The sequence below is a fragment of the Castanea sativa genome, chromosome 9 (genome assembly GCF_040712315.1).
Source record: "Castanea sativa cultivar Marrone di Chiusa Pesio chromosome 9, ASM4071231v1".
Taxonomy (NCBI): domain Eukaryota; kingdom Viridiplantae; phylum Streptophyta; class Magnoliopsida; order Fagales; family Fagaceae; genus Castanea; species Castanea sativa.
The window spans coordinates 20955001-20968628 of NC_134021.1; the positions used below are offsets into that span (position 1 = coordinate 20955001).

At 34.2% G+C, this 13628-nt stretch overlaps 1 protein-coding gene across 1 annotated transcript; it reads right to left on the reverse strand.

Annotated features, from left to right (window-relative positions):
* Positions 1-9356: 9356 nt before the first annotated feature.
* On the reverse strand, positions 9357-11251 carry LOC142609573 (uncharacterized). The gene has a single exon (XM_075781186.1). The coding sequence runs from the start codon at positions 10858-10860 to the stop codon at positions 9718-9720; it is 1143 nt and encodes a 380-aa protein (XP_075637301.1). The 5' UTR covers positions 10861-11251; the 3' UTR covers positions 9357-9717.
* Positions 11252-13628: the final 2377 nt, after the last annotated feature.

The following is a 13628-nucleotide window of genomic DNA, read 5'->3' on the forward strand; positions in this document are numbered from 1 at the left end:
ACAATGTTGGTAGATGATTCTTTGTTGGATTTAGATAATTTGGAGACTTCTTCATCTTTTCTAGTGGTAGGTGAATTCTTGTCAAGTTGTTGGGCATTGGCTTCTTGCATTTTTCACCTTTCGTTGGGTCATGATCAAAAGTAACAAGGACTGCGGAGTACTCATCTTACTTCCCAACGGTGCAAGGCTTTTACTGATGCAGTAACTTTTCAAACCTTTGCAGCAGCTGGGTAGATTGTGTGATGTGAAGATACCGCAGTAGGTAGTTTGGAATAGTGTCATAGAATTGCTGGATGTATTCAAGTAACCCTTGGATCTGAGTTTAAGGAGTTGGAGAAAACACGCCAAGCAACATGTTTCTTTTATCAACTTTAAACCGCTTGAGCGTTACTGAACATACCTCTTGGCCCTCCAAACCATGACTCCCAAATTTTCCCCAAAGAGACTCATAAGCTTGGATTATAAGCCGAAGATGAGATGATATACCTCATGTTTTGTTGTCGTTTTGTGTGAATATAAGCTTTTGTTGAAGAAGCCACTTTCCATGAATATGAGAGAGGTAATATTGTGTGAGCCCGATCCATATGATGATGTTAATGATATCATGAGTTACGATCCCAACTGATGAAAAGGAAATGTGGACCATGAATCCGCCTCTTAATGTACGGATCTCACGGGCCATGTAAGCCCAATCCATGTAGTTGAATGACATATGAGCTTATTTTGGACTTTAAATAGATTTACCCAAAAAAATCAATAATATGTTAATGTGGCATGGATTGCCAATGATGTAGTGCCATGTGGGGCAAAAAAAGAGTCCTCAACACCAACATCTTCCTTAAGTTGGTGTGTTAGTCACGTACTTGGATTCGTGCAAAGGAGTAAGCTGCGTACTGAAATCCGCGCATCAATTGGTTTGTCACGTACTTGGAGCCGTGCATTGAAATTAGAGATTGTCACTACATTACAAGTCCAATTGTGTATTGGGGTAAAAGTTTAACTGTAGGTTGGTATAAGGTACTGGGATTCTTTTACTTGTAACCGCTTGTTTTGATAATAGTGGATTCTTGGAAGTAGTGACCATAAATTCACTCGGTGGGGTTTTGCCTAGGTGGTTTTTCCCATTTGTAAACAAATCACCCGTGTCAAATTTATTTTCCACTGCATTTAGTTATTTGATGATTTGTTTGTACTACCACGCTTATTGCATGTAATTGAATCTAATTAATTGATTAAGTTACCGAATGGGTCAATACATTCTTGGCATATCATTATGTATAAAATATAAGCTCTTAGATCATATAGTATATAGTATCCAATTGACACAAAATTTGACATATATATTAACAACATAGAGAACATGTAATTCAACGGATAGATTTTTAAAATATGTAGTATTATTTATTTTATTGAGTAAAATTATAGTCTTATGCTATAACCAATTTTGTAACTAAATTTTGTCCATACCAATTTTATTCCTATTTAAAAAAAAACAAATAAAAGATGAATCGTAATTAAAAAGGTAAAATCATATATTTCTTTCTTTTTAATTTTTTTCTTTTATGAACTTCCAAATAAACTAGGAAAAATTACACTATGAGGACCCAAGGATCGAAGATTGGAAGCACCGCTGTAGCCTTTAGTTGTTCCTCATGGAGAAGCATCCATGGCCCAAGAGTTAGGTTGCCCAAGGAGAGAATGGGAAGTGACAGAGCGTCCTTGAGGGATATAAGAGGTAAAGGTGGGCGCCTTAGGAGATAAACAAGATATTTGTGGGAGGTTTCTTGTAAAGTCTCACCAACTCCTCTGCATTAAATGGCTGACAACAGCTTTATCAGATGCATTAATGAAGAAGTGACCTGAACAGTAGATCCACAGTTTAGTAGCTCCTTCCACCACCTTCACCAGAAGTCTAATGGGACAAGTGTCTTAAGGATATTTAGGAGGATTGAAGATGGAGGGCTATGATGCAAGAAGTCATGGAGTATATAAAGGAAATGGATTCTCAGATAAAAGGGATCGAAAAATAATCAAGGAGAGGGATTAGAGCCAGAACAGTAATTGAGAGAAAAAGAATGAATAGTGTATGTAACAACCCAAGAACATTGTCCTCAGGTAAGCTTGTAAAGATCATCTACATATTTAATCTAAAACTTTTGCCTCCTCATTCTCTATCTTTGTCATCGGGCAAAGCCCAATTTGTTCATCCTACTCTTTTAACAAATATTTATTGACTTGAGCCGGGTTTGAGAACATCAATCTCACTATTTTAAGTGGGCTTAGGCTACTAAGATTTTGTGCCCTTGCGTACACCATATTTCATTCCATTCCATTTCTTTATTATCCACTCATTCTATTTTTATATATTTTTTATTAACTTGAATTTCATCACACTATATTATACTATATTAATTTCTTAAGATTTTTATAGCATGTATAGACAACATTTATCTTAAGTTCTTCATTTTTTTTTTTACACACGAGTCTTCCATTCACACATCAATATCCAAGACAACAGTGGCGACTCTAGGATTTTTTTTTTTTCTAGGGGTCAGTAATAAACATATATTATACAAAATTTAAAATAAAAGAGAACTTGAGTATATTGACATTACAAAAAAAATAACGCAAATTCTTGAGGTTTTACAATTGTCTTCTACAAGAAGATTTCATATTTTGAAGTTATTACATGATAACTTTATTATCAATTCTGTATTCTACTTCTCTTTCAAAATATTTTTTTAGGGAATATCTCTTTCAAATTTGGTAAGATCTAAATGGTTTTTTTTTTTTTTCAAATTTTTATATCAAATTGGTTTGTTGTTAGACTTTTTTATGTTTAAAAAAGCCAAGATATTGTTAAGATGATCAAATTCAAGCTTATTTCAGTTAGGCTTAAAAAAAATTCATAATTGAATTATTCAAAATTTTATTTTAGTGGGTAAAAGATATCAAATTAAATTAAAACATTAATATATATAAAAATAAAATAAAAATTTGCCAACTCCAGAACCCCCTGTAATTAACATGACGCTGCCCATTAGACAAAAAATTCTTAAATTTAATTCAGCAAGCTTGACTTACATTTGTAAGATCCTCTTATTTTACTAAAACTGAAAACTTTTCATTGAAAGTACTATAAATAAAGGTAAAAATTAGCTGAAATAATACAAAGACCTATGAACAGTGCAGTGAGACCTATGAATAATAGCAAAAATAAGCTGAATAATAAAATTAGTTTGCAAAAATAATTCATTCCAAACGCACACTTGGAGTGATGCCACAGGTACAAACTATTTTACAACATTTTTACAAACTGTTGATATGGTTAGCTTGTTATTGGTTTTCATCTTGACCCATCATTAACATCACTTTTTCATTTACTAATAATTACTCACTACATCAACAGTTTATAAATTTTTTTTGTAAAAAAGTTTGTATCTTTGGCGTTATTTATTTATTAGCCAATTAAAATTTTAAGTTCTCCCTCATAATTTAGTAATTCCCAAAGTAAACGTGATTTAGTCAGAATTGAACTACTAGAATTATTTCAATCAATTTCATGCCAATCCAACTCCAAATCCCAACAACCAAAGAATCAAATTTCATTGAATTCGTCAAACACCCAGAAAGCTTTTGCAAAAGAATATACAAAAACAAAATGTAAAGTTACTAACCATATGGGTCTGTGGCAAGGCAAAGGACAAAGGAATGGGTTTGTGACGGTGGAAGAAAATAACGAACCCACTCTTAATAAGAAAACTTTAAAAAAAGAAAAGAGAGAAAGAAAATTGATTCCATATTCATGATTAGCAGTGTGGTTGAGAAAATTTTACTTTAAATTTTCTGAGCCCGAGTTAGTTTTGGGCTTCACCTTCTTCGGCTTGTGTCTCTCTCAACGTTTCTCTGTCTTCTTTTTATCAGGTTCAAAACTTCGAAGTTCAGAGAATTGATTTTGGTATTTTACTACTTTTAAGTTTAATGTGTGTTTTTTGTTAGTAAGTTAACAGCACACATGCTAATCTATTAATTTGACACAGGTGTAAAGTTTAAGGAGAAAATTGACTAAAATAAAAGTTGAGGGGTGTAGTGACCACTACATTAAAGTTCAAGAGACTGTGTGAGCATTTTTCTCTTAATTTTCCAACAAACTCAAAATAACGTCTTTTTATAAAGTGTTTCCCCAAATACCACATGCATTACACAACCCAATTGCTATCCACCAAGGCGATCGTGAAAATAGAAATGTTGGCAAGTCCCAAGTCCCAACTCTCACCAGTAGCAGTCATAGCTATAGCTTAACTACCGACAGGTTTTGAATAAGTTTTTTGGACCAAAACTTTTCTTGGTTCAAAATAAGACTCGGGTTACCTCTAGTCTAGTGTATTGGAGTTGACATGATATGGTAACATATCCAATTTTACCAAGTGTCAACTTCAGTGCATCAGAGTTAAGTTTTACCCTCAAAATAATTATAGATGTTCGAAAAATGTCTCATCTCTGCAATCAATTACTGACAGGTTTTGAATAAGTTTTTTGGACCAAAACTTTTCTTGGTTCAAAATAAAGACTCGAGTTACCTCCAATCTAGTGTATTGGAGTTGTCATGATATGAACACATTATCCAATTTTTACCAAGTGTCAGCTTTAGTGCACTGGAGTTAAGTTTTACTCTTAAAATAATCTCCTTACACTACCATAGCTATAGCTCAACTACTGACAGGTTCCAAAAAGTTTTTTGGACCAAAACTTTTCTTGGTTCAAAATAAGAACTCGGGTTGCCTCTAGTCTAGTGTATTGGAGTTGACATGATATGGACACATCCAATTTTACCAAGTGTTAGCTTTAGTACACTGGAGTTAAGTTTTACCCTCAAAATAATTATAGATGTTCGAAAAATATCTCATCACTGCAATCAACTACTGACAGGTTTTGAATAAGTTTTTTGGACCAAAACTTTTCTTGGTTCAAAATAAGGGCTCGGGTTACCTTCAGTCTAGTGTATTGGAGTTGACATGATATGGACACATATCCAAGTGTCAGCTTCAGTGCACTAGAGTCTGGAGTTAAGTTTTACTCTCAAAATAATTATAGATGTTCGGAAAATGTCTCATACCTACAATCAATGCCAAAATGAATTGCCAGCCATAGGATTAAAGACCAGCCACCTCTTTTGAATTGGCATGATCCAATAGATTATTTGTGATTTTTAAGACTACATTTAAAAAAAAAATACGATAGAATTTTAAACTTATAATGTGTGTTCCATGATATTTGCTTTTTTATCATAGTTTTTTTATGTAGGTGGGGAGATGAAACTCTAAATCTCTTATTCGACTACGAAAGACTTTATTTGTTGAGCAAACTATAGCCGCATATCTCTTTAAGACATTTTGCCTTTGGATAAATAGAAATTACAGATCTGCTCATAATATCGTGCAATTTAGGAAGAAATATACAAATATCATTTATCCCAAGGAAATATACAAATATTGTGGCTCAACTATGACCATGAGGCATAATCACCAAAAAGTTCCAACAACTAGGAAGTGCAGCATTGGTCGCTGAGTCAACAGTGGAGATATTAACACTTACTTAACAGGGTCAGGCTTAGTTATCAATTACTTCAAGGGTGTCCCCTTGGCCGTCATAATTGCTAATGGACTTGGAACCGTTGCCATCTGGAGTGTCAACGTGAAGTTATTGCTTCATTTCTTGTAGAACACGGAACCTTTTTCGTTGATCTTTTTTGGATATGATAACAAATAAATATTAGGATAAATTCAATGGAATGGTTTCAAAAGTTTCAAATTACCTGTTAGTGTAGGACTTGTACAAATTAATTTTTATAATTAGTAGGCAAATCAAACTCTGAACTATTAAAATCATAATGTAAAAGTTTGATTTTAATAGTTCAGAGTTTGATTTGCCTACTAATTAAAATTGTATTGGCTTAAAACTCTGAACTATTTGATTCCTTTATGATCTACCTATTTTATTCTATTCTTTTATATACTTACAAACATAATGTAAAAGTTTGGCCGAATTATATTAATTTTTGTTATAACATATAAGGACATCAGTCGCATCACTAATGGATAAGTTATTTATTTTTCTTCCATGTTTCTTCCATTGACATATGAATACCCAACACAAACAATTCTTAAATTTATTTCAGCATTCTTGACTTATTAAACAATTAAAATCTGTAGTTTTTCCTCATAATTCAGTAATTCCCAAAGTAAACATGATTTCAAATCAAAGTGAACTAGAATTCTTTCAATCAGTTCATCAGTTATGACACCAGACCTATTATTTTTGTCTTGGAACTCCTCAAGCTTTTTTTGAACATTTTATTTTATTTTATTTTGCAATAAACTCAAAATTTAAATCATTCTATGAAGAAGATTTTCCACAATACCATATGCATAACACAATCCCACCTCTCCCTAGTAACAGCAGCTGCTACCTCCGTCTAGTAGCAGCAGCAGCAGTGATAGCAGCAGTGCCTTGCACTACCTGAGCTTAACTTATATATTGTCAAACCCATAAAGAGCAAAGACCAGCCAACTCTCTTGTATTACCTTTATGGCTTTATCCAATATACTATTTGAGATCTTAATCCTAATCTGATTTAGCATCTAGACACAAATTCTGTCATCTACTTTGGTTGGATCAGATGTTTTTTAATGAGATGTGGCAGCACATCAATGATACCGGAACTCATGGTAATTTATGGGAAGCATTATATAACTCTAAACCATCTATAAATTTAATTTATATACCAATCTTACCACACAAATATATCAAATCCTACAAGCACAAAAACAGTAAGTTCAAACAAATGGATAAACACTTTTTTGTGAGTATACTCAACCATTTGACATCCATAACATTTCTTCATCTTCTAATGGATTAAGAAAATGCCAAGATGTCAATCAAAGGTCAGAGTACAAAAAGAACATAAGCAATCACATCAAACTGAAGATAAGTCTGTTTCTTATCTATACAAACCAAAGGTAGGTGTGGTAAGCCCAACCCTCAAACCTTTGTATGCACTGAGTGGAAGTGACAGCAATTTTGTAAATAGAAAATAGAATCCACTAAGATGGATTCAGTGGACTGCAGAAGATGAGTGCAACACTTCACTAAACCAATTATGCCTGAAGAGTCAAAAGTCATTATAGTGCTTTTCACACTTGATTGCTATGGCCTAAATGACATGAGATAATTGATTGTAAGATGGGTCAAGGGCATTCTACGATATACGCTGTGTTCCAATTTAGGTCTGTATCTTTCTTTGACCTTAATATACTACAAAAGATAATGATCGACTATGACTCGGGTAGAACGCATCCATCAGGATGGAATGCATTATGTTAATGGTAAAATGAACCTGATCCGCATTAAAATTGGCACTATCTATAGTTTGACTTTGCTGAATGCAGCGTGTGCAATTTCAGACATGGTGGCTCTTAAATAGACAATTCCCTTTATCTCTAAGGATTATATCTTCAGTTTTAAGGCTGTTTGTGAATAAGCACGTATATCAATTGGAAATATGTAATGGTAGAAAATGCATATCTAATGAAGAATACTTTGTCAATTTCATCTCTTCCTACCTCTACTTCTGCTAACGAAAGCTCGAACTGGGATAAAAAATAAAACAACCAATTTACTACAATATGTAACATGACAGCAATTATGTCCATTAAGTGTTAGTATGTAAAACCTGTTTAAAGCTTTAAGAAACTGCAGAATAGAACTTCACTCTTTTATTGTAGAAGCCTGTTTAAAGATAGTTAGTTCCCCTTCTAAATTTCTAAGTTTAAATGTAGAATAAGGAAACATCTGCACTCTTTTTGCAGCTACAATGTTTGACAGACTCTGATGGTCTAGGAATCAAGCTATCTTTGAAGTAGCCTCACCTGATCCTTGAAGAATGCCAGATAGGACCAAAAACACATTCAAGAGGACGCCTTACATCAGAAAATCTCAAACTCTACTGTTCCTACAACTTGGACGACTTTACAGCTACGATGATTTAAAGTCAATTTTGTTGGAGGGATCACAATTTAATTCCCTACAACCTCTTTAAAAATAGGCTCATGTGGTGTGATATCAAAAGTCATAAAAGATTTGAGTGTCTTTCTTATCATCAATTGGTTTTGAGGTTGAATGGTATAGTTCATGGTCCGACAAATGGTATCAGAGTCAATGCCATGAGTTCGAGTCACTGAAATGTCATTATGAGGGAGGGTTTTTTGGGGACCACAATTTGACTTCCTACAACTACTCTAAAAATAAGCTCGCGTGGTGTGATATCGAAAGCCATAAAAGATCTTTTCTAATACAAAACTGATGCTTGGTGAAGCAAATGCTGCAAGGCTAGCAGGCCTATAGCTGCTCACCACAAGCTCAATTATGTTAAGTTTGAAGTTGATGTTGTGTCTTCCTCATCCTCCAATCCAGATTTAGCTTATATCCTTGATGAATTCAAATCTGTTCTCAATTCATTTTTGTGTTGGGACTCTGTTTTTGTCCCTAGGCATGTATATTATCTTGCTCATAACATTCGATGGGTGATTTTTTGTAAGTGGGATGGCCCCCATACCATCTCTTCTCCTCTTGGGTCCATCTCTTGGAGGATCAAGATGGGCTAGTACCTCTTCCCCCGCAACCCCCACCTGTTTCTTCTTTATGTATTTTACTTCAAAAAAATGCAGAATAGACCTTGATGGGCTTCCATTATGTTTTTATTTGTAAGAATTTGAAGAAAATATGGGCAATATTTATCATATCACAACTTGTCTCCTTTATCAAGTTCCCAAGTTTTTGTTTTAATCTTTTTTCTCTTGAAAATCGCACAGAGAGTAAAACCTAATCATCATTGTTGTTGAACCCCAACATTACAGAACTCCATCACTTACAAGTAACAGCAATGTTTCTTCAACATGTTATTTTATCGACCTTTCTGATTTATTCAATGTACCATGTAAAAACTAGATAAAGAGGAATATCACATATGCATGATGTATGTACCAGCATGTGTTTTAGTTTTGCTAATGAACCATCATTGAAGGTTGCTAATGAGCTCTAGCTCAACTGACACCTCCGCTCCTTGCAAGTGTGGGAAATATGAGATTGTGAGCTCAAGACCCACTGAGTGCATATATAACTAATCTATTAAAAAAAACGTGTTAATTTACTTGAGCTATAATTATAATCTGACTTACTCATGTGAAACCTCAATCAGAGCAATACAAGGTTGAGATTTAAAAGTTTCGTTTTTTCTTGTTCAATGTACATATATAAATACTATTAACATACAGTGAATGATTAAGTGAGATCATGTCTGAGCAACACATACTCCCAAGAGCTAAATTCTCATTCAACAATGCGAACATATAAAGACTTAAGTCTCAATTTACAATTTAGTCAAAACATAATCTAAATATACACACGTACATTGTGGGAAAGATTAATGTAGCTCTTTGCCTGATCATCTTATAAGTACTAATATCAATAACCGCAAATGCAAAGCGGGACAACATTACCATCACTCAGCTTGCACAAAATGGACGAAAACATCACCAATCTCATTGCTGCTAAATTCATCTGGTAGAGACCCTTTTCGTTAAACAGCTGCTAAATTCAAAATGACTCAACTTCCACTCCATTATCCTTACAATTCAAGTCATTCCGACCATTCTTGATTTAGAATTCGTAACTTCCATCTTCTTGCAAATTCATGTCATAAACATCATCAGACTCTGAATCTCTCAACCCCAACAAACCATTACCCTGAACATTCCGTCTAATGGGGCCCTTTTCTCTCTGTTTTCTATCAAAACCAATATCATAAACATCATCAGACTGTGAATCTCTCAACCCCAACGAACCATTACCCCGAACATTCCATCTAATGGGGCCCATTCCTCTCTGTTTTCTATCTAAACCAATATCATAAACATCATCAGACTGTGAATCTCTCAACCCCAACGAGCCATTACCCCGAACATTTCCTCTAATGGGGCCCTTTCCTCTCTGTTTTCTATCAAAACCAGCTTCCCCTGACTCCAACCCACCGGAACCAATGGGGCCCTTTCCTCTCTGTTCTCTATCAAAACTAGCTTCCCTTGACTCCAACCCACCGGAACCATTCGAACCCACATCCTGAAACCTATTCCTATTCACATTCTTTCTCAATTTCCCATTACTTCTCTTCCCATTTCCCCTATTCACACCCGATAATTCCAAACTATCTTTCTGATACAAACTCTCCGAATCCAATAAATTCTGACCCTTCCCCTCCTTTAATTCATCCAACCCACCATTTCTTTGATAGGGTTTGATACTATGAACAACCCCTTTAGGGAAAAATCTAGCTGAGGGTAACTCATCCACAGTCTCAAACAACTGAGGCCCATCTCTCTCAGTCCACAAATCGAACCCACCAGGCCTTTGGAACCTATCAGCCAAGACTTTCACTTGTTCATCAGCGCCAACGGAGAGCAAGTTAGGGGCTCTCTCGACAACCTCCCAAGGCCTCTCGAGCTCTGACACAGCAGCCTTGAGCTCTGCTCGCTTTCGCATCTCGTAAATATTGCGCTCGCGAGCGAGGCGAGCCTTGAGGAGCTGCCTGGCTTTCTTTGCCTGCATTCGCTTCCATTGCCACTTTGATACGCCACCTGGGTAGGTTCTGGGACCCCCTCCCATACGAATAATCGTCGTTTTGGGTGTGATGGGTTGGGAGTAGAGTGAAGGGTTATAGGGTTTTGGGCGGAGGAACAACTTGGTTGGAGTTGGACCTGTCAAAGAATTCGAGAATGACAGTGTTTGGATTTGAAGGATTGACATTTTTCTTAAACCAAAAGAAAAGAAGAAAAAATTGTTGTTGCTGTGATTTCTTTGTTGGGGTTTACAGTGATCCTACTCTATGACTATGAATGGTTTTCGGAGTTGGAAATGAAAGAAGAAAGTGGAGTTTGTGGTTTGTGTGAACAACGTTATCTGCAGACTAATGCTGTGTTGGGTCATTTCTAGCTAATGGGTTGGGCCTACTTGTAACAAAGGCATTTGCGCTTGTATCAATAAGGTAGCCTCTTAAGTTTTTAACGTTTTAGAGGCCTCATAGAAAATCCAAATTAGATTTCGGTTCTCAATTTGCACCGCATATTTCATCTCATTTGTAATTATGTACCAAGTGAATTATTGTGTGTAAAAAATAAAAGGGTCAAAATCTAGTTAGATTTTAAATTGAATTTCAATTAAAGTCCAATTTTTCGCCACATGTCCATCTAATTTTTCAACTTTTATGGTAACTGAATTATTGAATGCAAAAATGAAGGGCCTAAATCTAGTTTAAAAATAGTGTAAGTTAATACCATGTATAAGTTTAATCTCTTCTTAAAAAATGTATGATTTGAATCATTACTTGTGATTATTTTTAACTGTATCTGTTGATATGCACGAAGTTATACATTAATATATACTAGTGTGTAGTCCTATGCATATGCACGGATACAATTAAAAACAATTACAATTATATGGTTCAAATTATACATGGTATTAGCTTACACTTTTTTTTTATATCATACATTTTTAAAATATGTTATTGCTTTCTCATTATCATTATTATTATTATTATTATTATTATTATTATTATTATTATATACACATAATTTAGAATTTAATTGGTTTTAGACTTTTCGGTTTTTACATCAAATAATTCACCAGCCACAAAAATAAAAACTTAAATGGACACATGGCAGAAAATTAGGCTCTAATTGAAATCCAATTTAGAATCTAATTATATTAAGACTCTTTGATTTTTACACTCAATAATTCACTTGGCAAAAAAAATAACAAATTAAATGAGACATTTGGCACAAAATTGAGAATCCAATTAAATTTAATTGGATTTTCTCTAAACTATACATACATACATACATACATACATACATACATATATGTGTGTGTGTGTGTGTGTGTGTGTGTGTGTGTGTGTGTGTGTGGGGTTTTGGGCTTCGGCCAAGAGCGTGGGGCTTTGGCCGAGATCGTGAATAGTCCGAGTCCAAGGAAGAATATCTCCTCGGATAAGCTAAACGTAGATTGGGTATAAATCCTAATGATCAAAGTGACCTTCCAAGAAGTTCTAATGACAAGAACGAGCATCATGAACGTACAATAGGGATAAGGACTCAAAAATATCTAAGGGAAAGCTGCTACATCGCATTGAATGCCCTACAGCTAACTTTCTGACCGCATTTATGTGGGAAAGACCCCTGAACAGTGCTACCTTGGCAACCACAACTCACAGAAGGCCAGAAAGGGTGTCTGATGGAATAAGCACTTGAGTGATGGCTCAAAAGATCAACAAGTGTAGGATTAAGATCATCCAAAAGGAACTATATAATGGAAGAGGTCCTTCATGAAAAGGGGATGAAAAAAGGAGAAGAGAAAACACTGTAGCAATCTCAACAACTCTTGTAACCATTGCATCCAATATATACTAGAACAAAGCTCCTCGGATTGTGCCGAGGACAAACTTTCTCGCACAAACCGGGTTCAATTCTTGTTAGCTCATTATCCAAAATCATATTAACTGTTATCCATGCACTAAAACCTAGCTCTTTGATCCACTCTCTACAAATTGATTGTACTGGGTTCACTGGGCCAAGATCCCTTACATTTTGGGCTTGGTCTGAAAATTGTGTCCCTACAATATATATATATATATATATATATATATATATATATATATATATATATATTGTGAGAGACCACGAAAATTTGGGGCCTCTCAAAAAGAGATTTGGGTGCTTGTAAGGGCACCTCTCTTTTGGGATAGTGGTATGAAGTCGCCACTTATATTTTTTTATACAAAAAAATAAGAAAAAAATTAAATACAAAATACATGTTTAGAATACTTTGAATTTTATTGATTGCATAAAGAAAAGTACAATTTTGGTAAATTAAACCTTACAAGGGTTTGAGTCCTAGTTACAATCTATGCAAAAGAATATAAAGCTTTGGTCCTAGTTACAATCTACCAAAATAAAAAAGACAAAACACTAATCTACTTATCCAAAAATCCTAAACTCGGAAGTTAGGTTACGAAATGGGAAGGTGTTAGGCATTCATTCTGCCTAGACAGAGTCTGGTCTTCTAGATTCTAATGACCAATATACCATTTTTTGCATGATGTTAAATGATATGTTGAACACACATGACAGACACTTGACCAAATTAATTCAAATAAATTTGCCTTATGGATATGTCCTCTTTTTCAAGAAAATTCAGATTTTTTTTGTGAACAAAACAAATTTGATTTGTAAAAATATATATATATATATATATATATATATATATATATATATATATATATATATATGTTTTTATGTAAAAGAAAGAATAACATTTTTGTTAAAAATGATCAGATCTGTTTTTATGTAAAGTTAAAAAAAAAATGTGACTTTATCAAGAAAAATCAAAATTTTTTTTTATGAATAAAAAGACTTTTTGAAAGAGGATCCACATTCATGAGATAAATTTATTATACATGCATCACATATTAAAAAGCTTCAACCTAACTTTCAATTTCTTCTTTTAAATTTATTATCTGC